The 23949-nt window shown below is 37.8% G+C and overlaps 1 protein-coding gene across 5 annotated transcripts in view; it reads left to right on the top strand.

Moving 5' to 3' along the window:
* Window positions 1-23949, top strand: part of POLA1 (DNA polymerase alpha 1, catalytic subunit) — a 295311-nt gene that overhangs the window by 169935 nt on the left and 101427 nt on the right. For all 5 annotated transcript variants that reach the window (XM_061407813.1, XM_061407812.1, XM_061407816.1 and 2 more), the window contains one exon: window positions 17904-18020. In XM_061407813.1, coding sequence (XP_061263797.1) covers window positions 17904-18020 — 117 coding nt within the window. The remainder of the gene's footprint in view (window positions 1-17903; window positions 18021-23949) is intronic.

Below are 23949 nucleotides of genomic sequence, written 5' to 3'. Positions count from 1 at the left end.
TGCTTACAAAGTCATCCCCAAGGAAGAGGCAGGGCAGATGTTACTTTCAGTATCTAAGCAAGCAGAGCACACCCAACGGCTCCCCAGGTGAAAGGGGCCTGTAGTGAGGTAAGGGGGGAGTTTTGAGTTGGCTTCTGCTGTTTTGCCACAGAACCTCCTGCAAAGGAATGGCTTGTGGATTCTCACCAGCAGTCTAGCCTGAGGGAAGCTAGAGTGTTCAGCTATCCAAATTGATATCATATAGTTTAATTGCATCAGTTTAAAACTGAAAGAACATTTCTTCAGCTCCTGCAGCGTGTGACATGTTACTTCAGGCCACAGGGATTCAGAGCTGAATGATAAGATCCCAGCCCTTGGGGCCTGAGGGACTGGTCTGCCCTTCTATATCCTTTTCTTCTTCCTCTTCCCTTCTTTCCTCCATCCTCAAAATACCCTTAATTTTTTATGTTCATACATTTGGGCCTCCAGTGCTGTTAGAGCCATGATCACTCTCTTGCACTCCAGGTCTCCCAGATGAAAATATCCATTTCTCCAGAAATACAATTGAAATATTTTACATACAGGTCCAGCATGTGGTTTGTCCTTAATAAGTGTTTGTTTTCATTATTTGACATTAAATTTAATTCGTACAAATGTGTGAAAAGTTCAACTCTCTTGAGGCAGGGGTGGTGTTTTCTCTTTAAAAGTTCACTTCAAATACTATTTGGTCATGATATTTCTGGTGTAGGCAGCCAGGATGGAAGCTGGGTTGGATAAAGGCCAAATCCTTTCTGCTTAGGGAATCAATTTGCCAGACACGTGAATAGCTGTATCCCAACTCCAGGTACCTATACCCACATCCTTCTGTAATCTTTGATTCTCTTGTGATGCAGTAAATGTAGCAGTGGAGTGGAGAGTCTTCATCCTTTCAAATTGGCATGGAAAATACCTCAGGTATTTGACTACTTTGACACTGGAGGCTTTAGCGTGTTTGGTAACTGTGTGCCAGGTTTGTGTCTAGTTAGTGAAGTATCTCAGGCCTTCTGTCCTCCACAAAATTTTTAAAAACCCAATTTGTTGCAAAAGGCTTTCCTTAATGACACTTCGGAGTCCCACATGTGGAAATGTCAGTCTCTCTGCTGGCTTCTAATATACAGGCCCTTCTGAGCATGTTCCCAGGGAAGGAGAGTTGATTAGATAGAGACTTCTCTGGATTTAGTTAATTAACAGCCTACTCCAGCCCCATTTCCTGCTTTCCTGGAGAAACACTCAGTGACTGTACTTACACAGCAAAGTCAGATTTGTTAGTTCTTTTATGTGAAACATCAGATGAATAGCTGAAAGGAATCTTTTCCCAACAGCATCTCCTAAACTCCAGAATGGAATCAGAAGTAGGGCAATGGACTAGTGCATAGACAGGCCTGCCTATGATCATCTCAGCATCTTGTGGGAGACACGTCAGGCTTGCTGCAGATGGGTGAGACATCAGAATAGATTCAGGGCTAGTTAGAAGATTCGGCACACACAGTCAGGAGAGCTAGGGAGCTGAATCTAAAGAAGACTGCTTTGAACCTGTTTGCATTAACACATGAAAACATCTGCTAAGGTGGACGATATTTTCTTCAGAAATTCTGTCCTTGTGCTTTTTGCAGTTAGGCCCTGGGAATATATCTCTTCAAATCCTTAGTAATCTAAATATTCAAAAGTGCATAGAGTATTTTGTGTTTTGAGAGGGGTAGCATAATGGGCAGATGTCAGGATTAGCAGCTGATTTTTTATATATATAAAATCGTATATATAATATAATATATATGTATAGAATATAATACATGTATATTATACATGTATAATATATAATACACATTTATCTTATATGTATATATAATGTATACATGTATTTTATACATATATAATACATATAAATACTATTTTTATATACATATCCCTTTCTTTCATCATGCTAGCATTCTGCCTCAGCCTGGCTTCTGTGTTTTACAAGCTAATAGAATATGCCATTTACCCTCCGGATTTACTAAACTTTATTTGTATAAATACATGCCCACTTATCATAGTCACACCACTGAGGACTTACTAAAACACAGATTGTTAGATTCCACCCTTATAATGTCTGATTCTAGGTCTAGGATGGGGCCTGAAAATTTGCTTTTCTAGCCTGTTCCCAAGTGATGCTGATGTTGCTGGTCCAAGCACTGCTTTGAGAATGACTGCTCTAGATATTCATTGAGTTTTAGTATTCAGCCAAGAGCAGTTGTATGCAAACAATAACAACATGAAATCATAACTTAATAGTAGTAGAATGATGAGATTTAGTTAAGACGAAATACTTTCTGTGACAGAAATATGTATTTTCCTGACCTCAGTCATGGATACGTCATGAAGACTTCTGGGGAACCTCATGTTTGTTTTTTAAAATTATGTCACAGAATTAGAGGAGTCTTTTGCCAGAATAGACCTTAAAACCATCTAGCCTAATACAATATCCTTCTTTATGAAAGAAGAGACTGAGACCCCCAAAGATGAGATCTCTCTAAGTTCACTTTTTTTTTCTTCAGAGGCAGAGACAGAAGTGATTGGTTAAGTAAAGACTGTGTTAGGGAAGAGAGCTTTTAAGAGGACTAATTTTCCAAATATAAAAGGAACCATTTTAGTATTTTGTCAACATTTAAAATGTTTAAGTTCACCCCAAGTGTTGATTTTAGGCCTTCTGAGCCAAAGGTCTATAGTGATTTTAATAACAGTTTTTTCCAGTAGCAGAGATCCTTTGATGGCTTAGGTTTTGGGTCTACTGCCTAGGTTCTTGGGAAATCTGATACTAGAGGCAGCCCAATGAAAATGTTGACAAATACCAAGTTTTCAAAGTATTAACTATTGTAATTAGAAAGGAAATTAAACAGTATATAAGAATTAGAAGAGGAAGAGGTAGGTTATCATTGTCTACAGATCCATGCAAACACTGAAAACCTAATGAAATCAACGAAAAAACTAATATAGCTTAAAAGAATTTAGGGAATTCAGCTGTGTGGCATGGCCAAAAAAATTTAATAAAGTCACTAGTTACAAAATTAATATTAAAAATCAATAGTTTTGATCTAAACCAACAACACTCAGAAAATATGATGGCAGGACTAAATACCATTTCTAGTAATCACTAAGAAGATTAAATACCTAGAAATAAACTTAACAAGAAATGTGCTGGAGATATATATATATGAAGTAAACTCTAAAATAGTAAAATACTAATGAAGGTTGTAAATGGAAAAGTATATCCTATTCTTGACTAGAATTCTTCAGCAGTTTAGGATCATTCTCTAAAGTTTATCCATAAATTTAAAGCATCCTTTATTTTAAAAAGAAATCACAAGTTCCCACAAAGAAGATGACCTGCTGGTTATTAAAAATTTGAGGAGTTTAGGGTAATTAAGATCTTTTGGTACTCTCCTGATTTTGATGGAGCCAATGTAGAAAGTCCAGAGATCTAAAATTGCATTTACGATTACATAAAGAGATGGTTTTTTTCCCCAGTCATCTGGGGAAAAAAATACAGTTGTATTTCTCCCTTGCTCCCTATACTAGAACAAATTCCAGATGGGTCAAAACTTAAACCTAAAAAAGTAAACTGTTAAAGTAATAGATATTTTAAAAATAATCTTGGAATGGGAAGAGCTTTTGAAACAGCACAAAAATCAGATTCTGAAAAAGAAAAATATCGATAAATTTGACTACAAATTAAAAAATAAAAATTTATGCAAGGCAAAAATTACACATACAAACACACCCCCATAAAGTTAAAAGAGAAATGATGAAGAAGGAAAAATATTTGCTGGCCATGTAGCAAACAAAAGGCAAATTTCCTTCACTCTGGCAAATCAAAGAGAATAGGACCAACAACCTAGTAGAAAAATGAATTGGTAAGGGATGCGAACAGGCAACTCAGAAGAAATACAAGTGGTTTATAAACGTTGGTAGAGATATTCAAGCTCACTCTTAAGTTCAGACATTCAAAGGAATACTGTTTTCCACCTATCAGAATGACAGGGATCCAAAAATTAGATAAATAGGTAGCATAGGCAAGGTGGGGGGAGGAATATTCACATATATTGATCAGAGTGGAAGCTGGTACACCCTGTTTGGACCACAGTTAGATGACATCTTGTCAAAATTTTAAATGAATATACCTTTTGACTCAACAATTCCAGTTTGGGTATCTCTACAGAGGTACAGGACTTGTGGATATTATTAAAGGTACTGTACAAAGATATTTCTTGCAACATCATTGGTAATAATAAGAAGCTGAAAACAGCCTAATTGTTGGTCAAATGAGGATTGACTGATTGAATTATTACAATCATACAAAAGAAATCTGTGCCACCCTTAAAAAGAACATTGATGTTTATAGAATTTCCTCTTAAGTGGAAACAAGCAAGATTTAGAACATTGTATATGATACTTTCTTTGTATTTTTAAAAACAAGGGAAGAGATAGTTGCAGTATACATTTTACTTAACCCATTATATTTGACTTATTTCAATTTGTAATGAATATTTAAAATACCAGTTGGATACTTTATATTGCCTTTTTGGGGACTGTCTTTGAAATTTACCATATATTTTATGCTTGGAGCACAGTTCAGTTTAGACTAGCCACATTTCAAGTGCTCAGGAACCATATAGGACTCCTGGCTCATGCACTAAGCAGAGTAGGTACAGAGAGCAAAGAGCACTTGGCTAGAGGTTCAGAAACCCAGGTGGCCCTGCAGCTTATTGCTCTGACAGTGTGCAAGGAGTTTACTTTTGCCTGGGCCTCATTTTTTTTAGATAGAATGTGAAGGATTAGACTAGAGTTTTTTAGAACTTTAGTTCCTTCCAACTTTAAAATTTAAGGTTCAAATATAGTATTTCATATTACTTGTCAACATCAGAAATGGAATTGCACTTGGTTTCAGATACACGATTTTCACCAGCACTCCTAAAATTGTGTATTCCTAAGTGAATCACAGTTCATATTGTAGGAATTATATTGTTAGTGCTTAGAGTAAGGTTCTTTGTTTATTGGTTTAAGGGAAGAATTTACTAAAGCTACATACATGTTGTAAACCAAGTAGGAATTGGTCAATTCTTTAGGCTTTGTTAATATTTCTAATGGCACATGGAGAACCAGTAAAGAGTAAAAGAGAGAATCACATCAGTAGTATTTAAAGAAAGAGTAAATGTTGAAGGAGAAAGAGTTGAGAGGGAGGGGTTTTTAGTGCCCCTGTTTATAAAGTTTATTCTTCAGAAGATAATAATGAGTAGTTCGTTTTGTACAAGAGAGAATGAGAATCACTCAGACAGTGGATCTCAATTGTAGCCACACATTGGAATCACTTGGGGGAGCTTTTTAAAATCCTGATGCCCATTCTGTACCACTGGTGGTTCTTGCAGTGTGGTCCTGAGACCAGCAGCAGCCGTAGTATCTCCTGCGAACCTGTTAGAGATGCACGTTCTCAGGCCCCACCCCAAGACCTACTGAGTCAGAAACTCTGGGGTGGCGCCCAGCAATCTGTGTTGCAGCGTTCCCCTGGTGAGTCCACTGTGCAACCAGAGTTGAGAAGGAGCAAGAAGGATTCAGGGTGGGGAGAACAGCTGGGTTTCATTTTGAGTGCTAGTTTTCATCCTGTACCTGGAAAATCCCATGGACAGAGGAGCCTGGTAGGCTACAGTCCATGGGGTCACAAAGAGTCGGACACGACTGAGCGACTTCACTTTCACTTTCTTTCACTTTTCATCCTGTGTCAGCCATGAGGATAGAGTTGGAGATGGAATGCAGTCCGCTGGCTTGGTGTTTGCCATTCCTGATTTGGGGGTTTGGTAATTTATTGATAGTGTAGATGTTGCATTTCACAAATGGAAGTCAAGAAGCATCCAATCCAGTTGAGGGGAAAAAACATGGGAACCACAAAAGCCACGGAAACTACAAAAGGTTGGGACAGAAGGGAACAAGTATGTTAATTAAAATGTTGTAAATGAAGAAATACCAGGTAGATTATAAATTATTTCATTTATGTATGTTTCTTAAAAAAGGTTCAAGTGCCATGATGATTTTAGGTCCCCTTTATCATCTGTTGTCAAGTCTATTTGATCAAAAAGCATTGAAGGCTTGTTGAACCCTTTATCATTTGGCATTAAAGGATCCATTTCCTCTTTAACATTTGAGCTTTAGGTAGGAATGCACTTAATATAGGTATGGTAAATTTGGAATGAACTAAGCCAAAAATAAAATATATTTTCCAAGTATAAAGAGGTTGTCACTGACTGAGAAGGAGTTAACATGTCACATTCTTTTGATTTCTACTTCTCGGGAGAAATCACAGTATCTGTAATTTTGGAGGCATATTCTGAAGAATGTTATATTGTGATCTCTGTAAGCTGAATCTTAGAAATCTGTCTGGGAGTTTTCAGCCCTGACAAAATAAGAATGGACCCATTTTAGTATCAGGTTGGTTTGATTTTTTAAAAGTTAAGAGGATTGTATATGCAGATCATTAGAGGGACTGTTTTTCCTCTGCCTTGTTAACAGCAGATGAAAGAAAGCAGGCTGGGCTGTGTTGAGAGTACATCTCGTGCTTCTTATCTTTTGCGATCTTGGCTGTATAACTTCTGTAAACCCTTTTTATGTATTTTTCTTTTCTCATCCCCAAACATTACATTTTATGTGGGATAGTCAATTTTGATAATTTTCAAAAAGCTAGGTGTTACAGCAGAATTTGTGCCTCTTAGAAAAAACCACTCCTTACTATAAAGTAAAACCTGCCTTTCATACCTGAGTAAAACAATTCTGATATAACTTTCCTAATCCTCACATTTATTACAGAAAAGATGACAGTGCTGTTTTCTAGACCATGTTAATGAAAAATATTATATTCATCTTTGTATTAATTTCCCAGTAGTGAGTTTCTATTTTTAGATTGTTTTGTGAATTGGGCTTTCTGAGTTTAAAGTGGTTTTCAACACATGGGTGTTATTGTCAAACATCTTCCCCAAATACCAAACACATGCATTTCAATAGCTTTTTTGGACAGAAGCACAGTTAATAATTCTTTTATAGAAAAAAATACATGGTTTTTTAAAAATTATTATTATTTTCTCAAATTATGTTCTAGTATTTAAATTCTGAAACTTCATTTCACTGTGTAGACTTAACCTTGTATTGCCAAGAGGAAAGAAGTAGCTTTTCTGCAAAGCTAAATAGCTTTTACTTTATTGTCTGCTATGAAACAGCTGCTGATACCAGAAAAATGCCATCTCATCATTGGGCCTGGGGTGTCCAAAAGAGGCAGGAAAAAACTGACTGTAGTTCCCTGTCTGCCCTGGCACTCTGTCCTCGTTTCTCTCCGTTTTCATTGCCATGAAGAGCAGGAGAACAATATTCTGCAATTAAGGATTCCATTAAGTTGAAGAAAAGAGCAAATGGGGGATGTTTGTTCTCCAAGCTGAAAAAATTTGTCTGGGTTGGGGGGGATACTGGTAGTGGTATAGAGAGAGGTGGGTGGAGAGACGAAGTCAGGGCTGTTTGTTGAATATACTGTTAAGGACTGTTACCATCCTAATTAATCAAGTTAGAAATTACAGCTGTAGTCGGTTTCCCCCCAATTCTTGTTATCAATTTTCTTCTCTTTTGAGACAAAGCAAATATAAATTTTGTGTTCATTTGTCATTCGTTCTTTGACTTCAGCATCTCTGAAAATAACAATGTAGCACAAAAGCCCAGTATTTACCTAGTTGTAATGTGGGTTGCCATGGTGTTTTGCAAATTATTGCAATTATGTTCACCATGCGAGTCGCCCTTGGTAACTGGCGAAAAAACTGATAATCCTGTTTTGAACAAAAGGTCAAATTGCTGAATAGAAAGTCTTGATTAACTAAAAGATGTACAAAGTGGAATTATTTCCTACCATTCAGAAATAGTTCTTGATCGGGTTTGGGGGAGGGGGTGAGTAAGTACATCTGATTACTGAAGTACAAAGCATTGAAAGGATGTTGTCTTGAGCCTTTCATGTAGTCTTAATGGTGGCTTTTTTGTCAAATTTACCCATTTGCGGCATTGAAAGAGGCAGCTGCATTTAAGCTGGAGAGACGGTGCTTTTTCAAGAGTTCAGTGCATGGAAAGTTCTCAGCAGTATCTGCAGTTTACTAGTAGCCCCTGGTCTATTAAAACTGATGTGCCGCATTTGAGCCCATTGCTCTCAGTACTTGTGAACCCCTCTGGCTGATGATCTAATAAAGTGCTCTTACTGGACAATCTCTGATCAGCTACTTAAAAAGGAGCTTGGGGGAGTGGGCAGCAGAGAGAAGCCTCACAGGCAGTGAGATCTAGTGTATAGGCCAGAAGAGAGCCTCCAGGGACTAAACTGAGAGGTCTGTCACGATGGTAATCTGTGCTTAGGTATTTGCCATGGTGGTGTGGGTTTTGTGCCCTGAATCCCTCTACGCTGTGATCACAATTTTTTTTCTCTCAAAAGAAATCTTCATTTTATTACAAGATGAATAAGAAAAGATTAGACATGTCAGTTTGAAATTTGGAAATCCACTTTTGTGGATTTGCTTCTTCAGTGATGGGCAGTAATAAAATACATGATCCTATGTTTATGTAAAAGCAAAAGTTTCCCAGGTTACAGCCAAAGGTCAGATGGATTTCATCTCTTCTGAATCCGGCAGAGCATCTGGGGGAGAATTTGAAGGAGGAGGGGTTTAATGGCCACCTGAAAAATCAATTCTTAAAACTTTTGAGAGTGTGTGAAAGTGGCATGAAAGCAAAGCAAACCTTAACAAGTTTGTGGGTTTACATTCTACATCACCTAGCAACCCCCTGGCTCAGCCAGATCTCTTGTCTACCCTTAGTTCTGTTTACAGACTATTCAAATGGTCCTTCGAAACCATGAAAGATATTCAGTTTCATTAGTACCATTCTCAAGGAGAATATAATTAAAGTTAAATGAACAAATATTGCCGGGTGATGGTTTGAAGTTCACTCTGATTTTAAGGTGCCCTTTGAGGCAATTGCATATAGTTCAGTTTTAACACGTTTTGCAGTACCCAGGAGTACCTCATTAACTCATACCAGTAAATACTAGCTTGCAAACAAACAAACAATAAAATTTGCTTTTAGCTAGACTTGAGCAAAGAAAAGAAACTCTGCTAGTGATAAATTTCTAGACATGCCTTCCTGATTGAATTTTTTAATCAGTTCCTACCCTGGACATCTGAGCTGATCCATGTGTACACTGAATAAAGACAGGGGAGGGGGTCTGGGAAACAAAGCACCTTTCTTTAAAACTGATTTATTACCTACCTTTGAAGATGCAGCGTCATAAAGGAAAGTATTAAAATCATATTCCGTGGAAGGCTGTGTGCATTATAGTGAATAGCTTAATTTCATATATACGTCTAATACTAATAATACATGCCCTGCCATTCTGCTTGGAAGCTGCTTATGTACTTAAATTAACCTATTCTTGAAATATCTGATAGAGTGAAGAAAAATTTTTTTCATATGCCTTTTTATCCCATAAGCCCATTCTCTGAAAATTTGGGAACAACCAAACGCTTATTATAGCTCAAAATATTTTTCAGATGTGTTAGTGGTTCAGTTATACAGAATACTCTTGGTAAAACTGTCTGTTCCCTCATTAATAATAGTTTTCTGATTATAAAAACAATATGTACTGGTAGATAATTTACAAAATATAGAAACAGAAAAAACTATCTAAAGATAATCATGGATAGCTTTTTAGAGTATTTCCTTCCAGTCTTTTTTTCTGTGTACATATTGATGAAACTAAGCCTTGAGTTAGTTAACTTTTGAAGCTTGTTAGTATGTGCACATACCTAAGGTGATGTTTTTTCAAGAGCGAGGACTTGAAGGGTAAGAGCCATGTTGGAAACAATGAACAATTTTTATTAGCGGCCTCATCACTAAAGCATTAATGTAAGCATCAGAGTAGCCATTTTTCCATCTCATTCCATTTGATTCTTTCTTTTTTCCCTGTTGAAATAACTATATGCCTTAACTGACACATCCATTTATAACCATTCGTGTTAGAAAGTCGGACATTCATCATGGTTGGAATATTACATCCCCAAGTCACTTGTAGCTTCACATAGGGAAAAGAGTGTTTTATGAAAAAATTTGTAATACAATAGAGATTAATGGAATGTGGAGAGGAAAATGCTTTCAATTTCTCTTGTAAAGTGAAAGCAGGGCAGCGTGGAAATCTTGTGTTCTTACTATTTGTATTTTGTTAGATCTCTAACATCCACAGTACATGGCTGGGTTGCATGAGCTCTTTGTGCTTTGTTGACAGTTGACAGACAAAGCAAAATTATTCCTGAAGCAAGGTACTGTGTACTTAGTTGTGACCTATTATAGCCTAAGAATGTAGCTTGCTTTTCAGTTGGATAAATAGAGAGAGCATTTTATAGAATAGACTTGAATATACTAAGAGAGATTTTAGCTGCCCATACAGAAAGATACATGTCCTCCATTGAACTTTTTTCCCCCAAAATGTAATTTTCCACATAAAGTCATTTTAAGTATATTTTCCCTGGTTGCTTGCACGGAGACGATTTTAACTGTTCTAGTATTGTCCTACGGTGGTAAAATAAAATTGCTGGTAATTGTTGGCTTTCTCTGCTCACAGCATAGCAGAGGAATATGGCTTCCATGGGGCTCTCTAATGTGCCTCAGGTACATCTTCTGATGTTCATCCTCTGATTGCAAATTAAAATAACAAGACTATGGTATTGGATTTGATGCGAAGCAAAGCAGAACAGCTTGCTAATTTATCATGTAATATACAATTGCTGAGGTTGGAATTTGTCCACTTGTAGTGCTATTCTATGTGTCTAAATGAGGACCACTGTTTGCATCTAACCTATCATAACAGTTTGGGACTGCTCCATTATCCTTTCAGCAAACTGATGGCAGAGTCTGGTCCTTGCACAAATGATAAGATCAATAAGTTTCAAATAACTTGGATGAAATGACATGTGACTGTTCACTTAAAGAGATGTTTTACTTTAAAAATCAATTTTAATAATATTTAAAATTCTTACATTGACCGATGAGGCATTTTCTACTTCTCTTTTGTTTGATAATTTTGTTTAAAAATATTTTTGTATTAACTTTGGTGAATAGTGTATGTGTATATTTTTCCTGATTTGCTCTTTCATCTGCTCTGGCACCTCTCTGAGACTTAATAATCACTCTGATGTGCCAGGATGCTGCAGTGTAGAAGATTTAACTTTAAAAGTAAAATTATGTTCATGTTAAAACTTCCCCTAGAGATCTTAGGAAAATTTTCTCCCAGTTTTGGGTGCAAATGTGGGTCAGAAAGCAATTTGTTTTTTGATATTTCTGGAAATCCCAAATCATAACATGTCATTCTTCAAAAGCAGCTGTGGGCCCATACTGTGCACTGTCTATAAGAAGACCCATTTTACACTGGGAATAATTCTGTGACAGAAAAATGTGACCATAAGGGAACTCCAGAACATTTATAAATGGTTTTGGGTGAAAAGAGTGTCTGGTATTCTCAAAGTGCATATAGTTTGGGGAGAGGAACAGTTAACAGCCATTATAGAAAAATAGTAATGATATGATGAACTCTGTAAGAGCATGCATGCTGGCAGACCTCGCCCTGTGACCCTGTCACTGCACTCCTGGAGAGCCATTACAGTTTTAAATAAATCATACGTCACTGCAGTAGTGTTCTGTTGTCTCTTGAATCTGTGTGCATCCCTAAATAAAGCACTTTCCTTACTGTCTGTTCTGCCATCTATAACTTCAAATCCAGTATAGTTTTATTAGGAAAAACAGAAATTTTACTTGTGTTGATGGCATAGTTGTACTATTTTGCAGTCAAGTTGAGAAGCAGCTCTGTGTAATCTTAACCAATTAGCCCTCTTTGTAGTTCTCCATTTGGGGATAACATCAGGTGGAAACTGACCAGGTTCTCTCCTGGTTAGAATAGTGAGTTGTCAGCTATAAGTACAGCACTGATGTCCCCCAGTACTGGAGAAAAACGATAATAGTTGACACTTACTGAACATTTGTGTGGGCTTTCTTATTCGGTCCTCTGAGCAACTCTAATAGGGTAATCATTATTACCTCTGGTATCATAGATGAGGAAACTGAGGCTTAGAGAGCAGTTTGGCCCCTTTGTACAAAATCACCTATTAATAAGTCGGAGGGGAGAGACCACGCTCAAGTGCACTTTTTCATACCTGTTCAGTTTTCTTCATTGAGTGTAAACATTTTGTGCTAGAGACTGGGTAAGACACTACCATATCCAAAACGAGTCATTCCCCAAGGGCCTGACCATCCAGTTAGGAAGGTAAGATAAGATGGTTCCAGGACAGTGCATAGCAGGGTCTGTTCAGTGGCTGCTGGACTAGAAGAAGAAGTCCCTGAGGGTTGGGGAAATTTTACAGGCAAGGAATGTAAGTGATGCTGAGTGAATGGGCACTTTACGCAGAGGTTCTGTGGCACGAGCAGGAACAGGGAGTTGGCAATAGGCAAAAAGTGATGATGACAGAAAGCCAGCACTATGGGACAAATAGTGAGAAAGGAGGAATGGGACCAAAGCGTGGTATAGGAAGGTATACAACTGGAGGATGGGAGTAGAGAGGTCTTGGAAAGCTACTTGGAAAGGCTGTGCATTGGCTGTGGGAGAGTATGGAGTCAGGGAAACCTGGCACAGGCTACCACAGTAGATCATCATTGAGGTCTAGGTTCAAGTGTGGTTGGTGATAATGGGACTATAAGGCCAATGGACAGATTTGGTGACTGACTGGAAATGGGCGAAGGACCCCATATATTTGATTAAAGAGTATGAAAACTACTATAAATTTTTTTTCTACTGTGACTTTTAGACCCCTATTATTTTCCATAAACCTGATCCTGTGCATTTTTTATTTTATTGCTTCTATTCATTTATTTTCTTCGAAAGATAGTTTTGAATGCCTTTTATGCACCACATTTCTGGGTGTGGGTGATTTTTTGTGTGTGCATCCTTCTAAAAATAGAGATGTACACGAATTAATAGCAATTTGTGTTTAAGGTGCAACTGTTAGGAATGCCTCAGCTACAAGTGGAAATCGATCCCTTTTTAGCATATGAAGACAGAAACCATTTTTGTTGAGGCCTCAGAAATATAATTTAGCAATCAGAACCAATCAGCATTTAACACAATTTCATACACAATGATTTCAAGGTATTAGTGATGCTGAGACTAAAGCAACAGGTGATAAGAGTTTTGCATGTTTTGATAAAAGTTTGTTTTGCCCTGGGACAGGCTAGCTTCACCTCTTTTGAACCCTCTACTTATAAACATGTTTAAAGTAGCCATCTGAAAACTTAATGACCCTATTCTGCTTGGTTATGACAATTTGGCATTTACACATGGTATTGCATAATAAGATGACATATTTGGATGGCAGACATCCTCAGAGTGGTTCTGGGTTTTTTTTTTTTTTTTTTAAGCCAAACCTTTTTATAGGTTGGACTTTCAAAAAGCTACACATTATTAAATTTTCTTTTTCCTTCACTGATTTGGCAATGTACCTTTGGGCTGCATATTTCCCAACATGGGAAATGAAAATAAGTTTATTTTTGCCCTTGTGTTACTTCAAAGAGATTTTATACAACATTGGTATTTTCTTTTGCTTTTATCACCTATGGGAGGCAAAATGCCGTGAGATATTGTAAGATTTGCTTCATCATGGAATATTTTCAAAAATCTGACATATTTATTTTTAACAGCTCAAATGTTCCTTGAAGGGTATATTTAGCACAGTCAGTCAATATTTGCTGGGGGAACAAAGGGTTAACCAAATGTACTTGACAAAACTGAATGGAAGCAAAGCATATTTTAAATATAATTGGGGCCTCTTTCCCCCATTAAAGAGTTTTATTTAAAATGCACCATGACCAAAGCTTAATTATTAAAATAAAACAATAGGCATAAAGAGTTACAGGCTTCTAATATTTTTTTTCAGCCCCAGTTCCCTTCACACAGTTATCAGCATGTTTAATTTCCATGCATAATAGCACCAGTTATTGTTGTCATTTGTAAAGGTAGATTAACAGATAGTAAGTACAAACAAACCCAAATAAGTACTGAATAGAGAGGTGACAAAGAAGAAAAGACCTCTTTAATGTTAATTATAACTGGTAGGAAGTCTAGACAAATTATATTATCTGTTTTCTATATGATTTGAAAGGACATTTAGTTAGTAACTCTGTCAGAGATAGAGTTGGGTGTTTGCTTTTGAAACAGGTGAGGTGACAATTTAGCATCTCCCTGGATGGCAGCTCACCTGGTGAGTCATGAAGTTGTGGTAAATTGATGAAATCAAGTTTCAAAAACACCTGGAAAGAACTGTAGCTTTTTGAACATTGTATTTAAAAGATTAAAAAATAATTGTAACTCTGGGTTGTATTCTGGTACTCAATACTTTATTGTCTCAAAACATGATAATTGACTTACCTGCTTGCTTTTTAAAAAATTTTGTTAAGAATTGAATGAATTACAACTGTGGTTGTGACTATTAACTGATAAGTGTTTCCAAGTGTGTAAAGTCTCAGGTAGCAAATGTAGTGTCAGAAATCCAAATAAATGATGAATGGGTGGTTCATTCTTGTATTTTTCATACATCATTTCCCTTGAATGCTACTTTTCCTTTATTAATATGCATTTAGGCCCAAACCCATGTAGGGTACATCCAGAAACAACTAGTCTCACCTTTTGTTTTATAAGCTACATTTAAAATGTACTACCAGCTGTTGCTGTCAATCCCATTATCCCTCTGTCTCCCCCATGCCTGGAACATGCTAAACCAAAGTATATTTTTTCTTTAATTCTGGGGGATCATCAATTTTGAGCTGCACTCTTAACGGCTTTTTTGGAGGGAACAAATACATGTTATTTGTAAAGGCATCTGAGTTTCAGAACTCTTAAAATGTATCCTCAGATCAAGAACATTGGTAATAGGCCCTAGGAATTGAAAGAGTTGCCTATGACTAAGAACCACTGATTCTCTTTTCTAGTTCAGGGTCTTTTGCTATGGTAGTAGCTGTATGTCTCAGATCGGTAGAATCCACACGACTGAATCTCTTCTCTTTGTCGTTTTAGTTGGTACTGTGCAAGGCGGTTCTTAAAACCATACCATAGCGAATTGCTGTTTTGTTTTTGTGTATGTGGATCTTGCTTTCCTATTTAGATTATAACTTCCTGAAACTGTATACCTGGGGACTCTTTGCCTATTTCCCACAGTATTTAATACAATTCTGGTATATTTTAAAGATTTCATAAGGATTCCTTGAGACTCTCTACCTGAAAAGTTGATGTTCCTACTGAAGGTGGGAGTAAAGTATATTCTGAATGTATTGTCTAGATGAATTTTAATATGCTTTAAAGGCAGCATCTTTTATTTGAGTCAGAAAGTTCTACAGTGTCCTTTCTCTGGTGTGAAAGCCATAATAAGCTGGAAGAACTGATTCTGGGCACTTTGCCTTGAGTTAGGTTGTAGCTACTTCCAAGAAGAAGATTGAGGTCACTCAACAGAACACTGAGCGGGGACATCCTGCAGCTTTGGACTAATGCCACGTGACAACCTTAATAAGCGACAGATGAAAGTCCCTAAAGTAATTCAGCAATATTTGTCTATATACTGCTCTTATCTGGGGAGAAAAGGCGTTGGCCTTTTCTGAAACTGAGGTTGCTCAGTTTCGAAACAGGGAGTATGGTTAAACATGTCATTGATCCTTTTCTTCATTGTATCTCAGTCATATCACACACCATTCTCTCTTCACTCTTGTGCACATTTTCTCTCTGCCTAAGTTGTCTTCCCTGCCTCCTCCACCTACTAAACCTCTACTTACTCCTGAAGACCAGTTCAGAAGTTCCACTTCACCAAATACTCCAACACCCAAATATAGTTGGGTCCCTACTCACAGCTTCCCAGGTGGGGACCCCATGCAACAAGGGAGCATACCTTGTTCACCTTTATCCCCTAGTGTTTCACCCTCATTTGCCTTAGGGCTCTAATGCCTAATACATGTAGCACTAAAGCCCACAGGCCCTAGTGCCTTCATAAGAATACCAGAACTTTGCTCAACCCCACATGTGAAGTCTTGAAGAATTCTGTGTTTAACAGTTAAGTTTTATAGCAAACATAGACCTCATTTAAGTTAACAGATATGTTGTTACCACATCTGTATGAGAAAATTTAAACAAGGACTGTGAGAGAAAGTACCTGAAGAAAGAAAGTGAGAGAAGAGGAGGATTTTAAAGGCCAGGGAGTGGGCAATGGCTGTTTGAAACTACTAGAAAAGAGTGGTCGGTTGAAGTTGTCCTTGAAAACTTTGCAGCCAATTTTATGCCTCCAGGGAACATGCATAAAAGAATCTGTTTTCATTAAAAAGGAGATAATTGCTTACATTTTTAAGTGTTTCTTTTATGTCAAAGGTAGTTGTAGGCACTTTAAATGTATCCCATCATTACAACAAACCTATAAACAAAGTGTTATTATTGTGCCCATTCTATGGAGAAGGAAACTGATCAGAGCAATTAAGTAGTCAGCTGTTGGGAAAGTCATTCATTTCTACTCAGTATATTCTTTACTTTGGTAATGGCCTTTCATTTCAGTTCAGTTGCTCAGTCGTGTCCCACTGTTTGCAACCCCATGAATCGCAGCATGCCAGGCCTCCCTGTCCATCACCAACTCCCGGAGTTCACTCAAACTCATGTCCATCGAGTCAGTGATGCCATCCAGCCATCTCATCCTCGGTCGTCCCCTTCTCCTCCTGCCCTCAATCCCTCCCAGCATCAGGGTCTTTTCCAATGAGTCAATTCTTCGCATGAGGTGGCCAAAGTATTGGAGTTTCAGCTTTAGCATCAGTCCTTCCAGTGAACACCCAGGACTGATCTCCTTTAGAATGGACTGGTTGGACCACCTTGCAGTCCAAGGGACTCTCAAGAGTCTTCTCCAACACCACAGTTCAAAAGCATCAATTCTTCAGTGCTCAGCTTTCTTCACAGTCCAACTCTCACATCCATACATGACCACTGGAAAAACCATAGCCTTGACTGGATGGACCTTTGTTGGCAAAGTAATGTCTCTGCTTTTCAATATGCTATCTAGGTTGGTCATAACTTTCCTTCCAAGGAGTAAGCGTCTTTTAATTTCATAGCTGCAGTCACCATCTGCAGTGATTTTGGAGCCCGAAAAATAAAGTCTGACACTGTTTGCCCATCTATTTCCCAAGAAGTGATGGGACCAGATGCCATGATCTTCGTTTTCTGAATGTTGAGCTTTAAGCCAACTTTTTCACTCTCCTCTTTCACTTTCATCAAGAGGCTTTTTAGTTCCTCTTCACTTTCTGCCATAAGGGTGGTGTCATCTGCATATCTGAGGTTATTGATATTTCTCCCGGCAATCTTGATTCCAGCTTGTGCTTCTTCCAGCCCAGCATTTCTCATGATGTACTCTGCATAGAAGTTAAATAAGCAGCCTACTGAACTAAAACCCATCAGTTTACATTCTGCATGTAATCATATGAGTTTTTATTGGGAGGTTTTGATATATTAGGTGGCAGGAGGATATCTTTTAAGTAAAGAAACTAATGTCTCATGTGATCTTTTTTTTTTTTTTTTTCAAACTTTATTATGAGTTTCCTAATTTTTATGTTTGGCACATAGATCAAATTAACATGACAGGAAAGACGGGTAGGGAGCTATTTCAGAATCTATTGGGTGACATGAATCTACCTTGATCACGATAAGTCTTATCTTGATCACAAAAGGGTTTTTATTTGTACTGGTTGATGGTGGTGATAGGACTGAAGCATTCTCTTTGTCTCTCCAGGGCTGGTTGATTTGTGAAGAGCCCACATGTCGAAATCGAACTCGGCACCTTCCCCTTCAGTTCTCCCGAAATGGACCCCTTTGCCAAGTCTGCATGAAAGCTACACTTCGACTAGAGGTAATGGTCACCTCGTGCTCGGGGCATGGGGATGTTAGCTTGTACCTTAGTTCTGGGAAGTGGATATTTGGTATATACCCTGTGGTGATACCCTACTACCACACACATGTATTTAAGAAAATATCCAGACTTCAAAAAGATACATGCTTTAATTTTCACATTATGAACAGTATATTTTTATATCTAAAAGAGAAACTGATTAGTTCTCATATGGGTTACTCAGATGTCTTTGGTTACCACTTTTTAATTACAGAGACGAGATAACTTTTGTAGAAGCTGCTGTTACCTTCAGAGTAGATCAGAACCCCTTTTGCAAAGGCCAAGAAACCTCCCAAACCTGTACTATAAAGGGCTGATTTGATTTTTATGGAATTCATTGTTTCTGAGTAGCAGCACAGAGGGATAGTTCTCAAACCTTTTCTCGCCTCAGTACATAGACTCTCAGTGACTCCCATCTGGTGAGCACACAGTCTGGAAGCACTTTCCTGGTAATTAAGGTGCCGTCCCTCTGTCACCCACTGTGAACATCATGGACCCAAGCAGCATTTGCTACGCTGTGGGGAGAGGGGTATTTGAAGGTCTTCCAGGCAAAGCGGATTTTGTGATCAAGTAATTCAAGCCAACTCTGAGTTCAGTTCAGTTCAGTCGTTCAGTCGTGTCCGACTCTTCACGACCCCATGAATCGCAGCACGCCAGGCCTCCCTGTCCATCACCAACTCCCAGAGTTCACTCAAACTCATGTCAGTTAGTCAAGGTTAAACAGGACTTACTGTAGACTGTCACACAACCTGTAAAATGATAAGGTGCGGTCTACTTCACTGATACAGGACTGTTACGTGCCTCACTTTCCCAGAGTTTTCTGGTCCAAGGATTTGTAATGATCTGGGTGAGAAGGGTGAGAATAGGAAGCTTGTTGCTTATTTACTTATTTTTTAACTCATAGACCAGTTTTAACCAAATTTTGACTTCAGATCTTTTCACTGAAAAGAGTTGATACACAGGCTAGTTTTAGGAAAATATTTTAATGTATCACTTAACAGAATTTAACAAGAATTACAAGTGGCTGCCACCATTGTATATTCCCTTGTTCTTATGCATATCCATATGTATTTTTATGTGGTTTCAGTCATAATGAAGATATGCTTTTATATCATGTTTATCTTTTGTTGAACATCTGTCTCTGTTGCTATTTAATTTTCATACTAAACTTCTAAACACAAATTTAACCATTCCTTTCATTGGACAATTTAGGCTACTTTTACTATCCCTTTACTAGAAAATTGTGATGAATGATTTCCTGCTTAAATTATTTATTATTTGAAATATTTATCAACAGTACACATCCAAGTGCATAAATTTAATGTAGACATGATTCATGTTGCCATATTGCTTTCTAAATGGATTATCCCAACTTAGGTGCCAGTTTTACCACTACCTTTGCAGCATTTGTGCAATTATCATTAATTTATTTTTAACTAATTTGATAGGTATAAAATGTTCCTTGTCTTACTTTTAGTATGTCTTTGCTAATTAGCAAAGTAGATTTTAGATTTTTTTTTTAAATATGGAGCACATAAGTGAGAATTAGTTGTAGCGAATTCTTTTTACGTCAGTCTCATCTTATGACTTGTATCAGCATGTGCAGAAAGAGAACAAAAGTATGTATATATTTAGTGTGAGTCATCAATCCAGTTGTAGACTCCAGGGGAATCACCTTGCTTCATGAACCGATGCTGCCTTTGAGATTTTTTAAACATCTAGCTCATCAAATCATGTTCAATGAAAACTGAATTACTTCTTAGAAAGTCAGCCAATCTTAGGATTCCATTCTTGGTGACAGAAAGTACAAGGAAAATGTGCAGCTAGTAGATCGGTAACTTTCCAGTAAGTGTTGATGATGTTATTGGTAGTGGTTTAATACATCAGGTTATCTTTTATCATTTATGATCCTTTTTTAAATGAGTGAACCAACACACACATTTTGAAGTATTTTTTCCCTTCATTTTCTTGTCCTCAAAATGGGAGCATGTTAGGTAGGCATTTACCAACTACTCAGGGGTGATGAGCTCCTCAGGCCATGTTGCTGCTCAGAACATGACCCCCTGGAATAACTGGAGGTCGAGAGCATCCTGGTTGGTGATCTTGCTCTTTGCCATTCCTTGCAGGGACCTTAACAGTGGGACTGAGCCTACTCCTCTTCAGTTCATTTTCAGTTACTAGTGATGAGTAGGAAATCTCTTAATATGTTTATGATGTTCCTGGGCTTTCCTAATAGAAAGAAAAAGCTATATCTTTTTAGAGATCATTCTAAAGCGGCTCCAGAATCAGTGATGCTATGGGCAAGATCATTGTAGTTACTATAGAGTTTTCCAGAGGATCTATTTTGCAGGATTATGCTTATCTGGTTCTTAAGTTCTGGGTTATTGTGTGTCAGTCATGCATTACCTTCATTTAATAATAATTTATTGAACACTTATTATACCCTAGGCACTTTGCTAGGGACTAGGGCCATAGCAACGAACAGAACATTTCCTTATTTATAAAGCTAGCTTAGGATTGCATTACATGTATTATATAAAATCGATATCTGTGGACAGAATTAGGCATTTGTAAATATCTGTACGGGCATAAACATTAGACTTTCCTAATGCTTAACTAGTGAGGACTTTAAATACATTGTCAAGTTTGATGGTATAATACTTACCTCTTACTGTGCCAATCTGATCTTCACATAATAAATCTACTCTCATTCAGTCCTGTGTTGTAGTTGGCTTGAGTACTTCCCAGAATTGACTTGGGATTTGAGAGTGGGCTCTTCTTCTGGCTCCTCTTGCCAGAGTTATGAGAAAGAAAGTTGGGACGGTTTTGTTCCCAGGGTTTTAGACATGTCTCTCTTAGATACCTTAAAAAAAAAAAAAAAAAAACCGAAATAAAGAAATCGGTTAAGATTTTTCACGTTCATGGCAATTTAACAGTATACAAATTTATGATTATTAGAAATGTACTCTCTGGGCATTCTCTGCACATAGAAAGTGCAAATAAATACAGGAATGAAAACTCCACTGTATGTGTAAGTTCCCAAGTGAATAGAACCTTTTTTCACACTGATGATAGAGATAAGACTTATCCAAGTTAGTGAATAATTATTTTAATATATATTTATTTTAAGGATGTGGTTTTTTGACTTATTAAGGTGGTCAAGTCTGTATGGCTGTGATCCAAACACACAGGGGATCCTATATTACATAATTAACCAAAAATAAAGCATTAGTTTGGTTTTGTTTTCTAATTAGAACTGAGATTGAAACCAAGTTAAACTTTTTCTCATTAACATTGCCATTCTTGATGTGGAGATGAGAAGATATCTACATGTGACCCACTTGCTACTCCTGGCTGGGAGAGGGGCGGGGTAGGAGCACTGTGGCAGAGTTTGGTTTATTCAACTAAATTTCTTAAAGGCCTCTTATGAGGAAAGCACTAAAATGACTTCTGGTCCTACTGTGGGACACCCCTAGTGTTTCTCACGTTATCCTTAATTGTAGAATTGTTAAAATCTTTTATAACAGAACGTTTGTACCATGTAGGACTTTGGCCTTCATGGGAGAGGATAAATACTGAACTTGTGATCATTGTATGTTACAATTTCATTATGGCTGTGGCTGATGGATTATTGATTTAAAAAGTAAGTTAAAGACAGTGTGAATGTTGCCAGGCTATGTGGGACAATGTCTTGTTTCTGTGTAAGATGAAAACAGTTGTGGTCTCTTAAGGAAGTAATCATAAGCTGTACAGGAAGAGAAACTTGGGACTATGATGGAAAGTCTCAAACAGCTGTACTGAGTCATTGGTTACCCTCCAGTAGACAATGGGCTTTTATCATGAAGGAGCCTTTGGAAATCTCTGCTCTGATTTTCCTGTGCTTGTTTTTTGATGCAGAGTTTTGGGCTTCTCTGGCGGCTCAGATGGTAAAGAATCTGCCTGCAGAGTAGGAGATCTGGGTTCGATCCCTTGGTTGGGAAGATCTCCTAGAGAAGGGAATGGCTACCCACTCTAGTATTCTTGCCTGGAAAATTCCGTGAACTGAGGAGCCTGGTGGGCTACCGTCCATGGGGTTGCGAAAGTTGGACATGACTGATCGACTAACACTTTGCTAAATTCTACATACAGACTTGCCTGCCATGAAGCAGATACTAGCCTTCCTTTCAGTATAGTATTTTTCTATTTTAAAAAAAATTATTGAGATGAAATTCACATGACAGAATTAACCATCTTAAAGTGAATAATATAGTGGCATTTAGTGCATCCACAGTGTTAAGTGATCACCACCTCTGTCTAGTTCCAAAACATTTTCACCGCCGCCCCCCCCCCCCCCCCGCCGCCCCCGCCCCCAGCAAAAACCCTGTATTTGTTAGGCAGTCACTCCTTTTTCCTTCCCATTCTTTTGGCTACTGGAAACAACTAATCTGCTTTCTGTCTCTATGGATTTACCTAGGTTGGATATTTCATATAAATGAAACCATACATTATGTGACATTCTGTACCTGGCTTTTTTCACTTAGCATAATGTTTCTGAGTTTGATCCAAGTTATAACCTGTGTCAGTACTTCATTACTTTTTATAATAATAATTCATTGAGTAGATATACCACAATGTATTTATCCATTTATCTGTTCATGAACATTTGAGTTGCTTCTTTCAATATGCTTTTGAAGTTTATTTTTATTACTTAGATAGATCTTGTGTTTGGTCTCAATCTATGTCATATGTCTCCCTTGTTGGTCCTAGTTTAGCTAAATGGTGCTATACAAGGCTAGACTGATCCTTCCTTTTTCCTGCTTTCAGTAAGCACCTACTCTTTGCCTGTTGTCTGAGAACCTTTTAGATACTTGAAGGTAGCTGTCTTCCTAAGCTTTTCCCTGCTAGGCCAAGTATCTTTAGATCTTCAACCATTTCTCTAGTGCTTTGCTTTCAGAATAATGATCCTAGTCCAGGGTTTATAGCCTGATAAAATGATTAGCCCCAAATTGCATGCAGCTGTTGGATAGCTCTCATTAGGACTAGTATGGAGCAGAATAAACCTGCCGCTACCAGCTTTTTCTAGGTAGTAAATTTCTGTGAAGTCTTTTTGGGGTTGCATTAACTTTCTTGACATCCATATTCACAGCATTGATTCATTTTGCACGTTCTGTGTACTCAAACACATAATTTCTTGGCACATACAATTGCTAAGCCATGCCTTATCAGGTTTTCTGAGATGCAAGTGGTTTATTTTTACCTAATGTAAGACTCCATTAGTACTGTATTAGTTTCCTAGGGATGCTATAATGAAGTACCTCAAACTGTGAGTGGCTTAAAACAACAGAAATTTCCTGTTTCACAGTTCTGGAGGCTAGCTAGAAGTTTGATATCCAGGCATCATAGGGGACTCTCCCTCTCTGAAACCTGTAGAGGAGGATCATTCCTTGCCTCTTCTAGCTTCTGGTAATCCCTGGCATTCTTTTGCCGGCAAATGCATCACCGCAGTCTCTGCTGTCATAGTTGTGTCTCTTTTCTTCTTCTTATAAGGATATAGTCATGCTGGATTAGGGCCCACTGTATGATCTCACCTTAACTTGATTTTATCTGCCAAGATCTTATTTCCAAATAAGGCTACATGCACAGGTACTCTTCATAGATAGGAAATGGCTGAACTGAGAGAAATGGAAACCAAAAGTAACAGTGGCTTAAACAGAATAGACATTTAATTTGACAGAGTCATCAACAGTGACCCTCAAGGTCACATTGTGGTCCAAAGTGACCGCACAAGCTCCTTTAAGGCTTCACAGACTACAGGACACAGAAAAGGCTGAAGAGTCCAAAGGTTGCACTTCTCAGCCAAGTCAGTTCTTTGAGCAGCCTTCTCAGAACTCCCACCCAACACTCCTTACGT

Source organism: Bos javanicus, chromosome X (genome assembly GCF_032452875.1).
Source record: "Bos javanicus breed banteng chromosome X, ARS-OSU_banteng_1.0, whole genome shotgun sequence".
Taxonomy (NCBI): Eukaryota; Metazoa; Chordata; class Mammalia; order Artiodactyla; family Bovidae; genus Bos; species Bos javanicus.
Note: the sequence above shows the minus strand (reverse complement) of the source record. Positions and strands in the feature narration are given on the sequence as shown.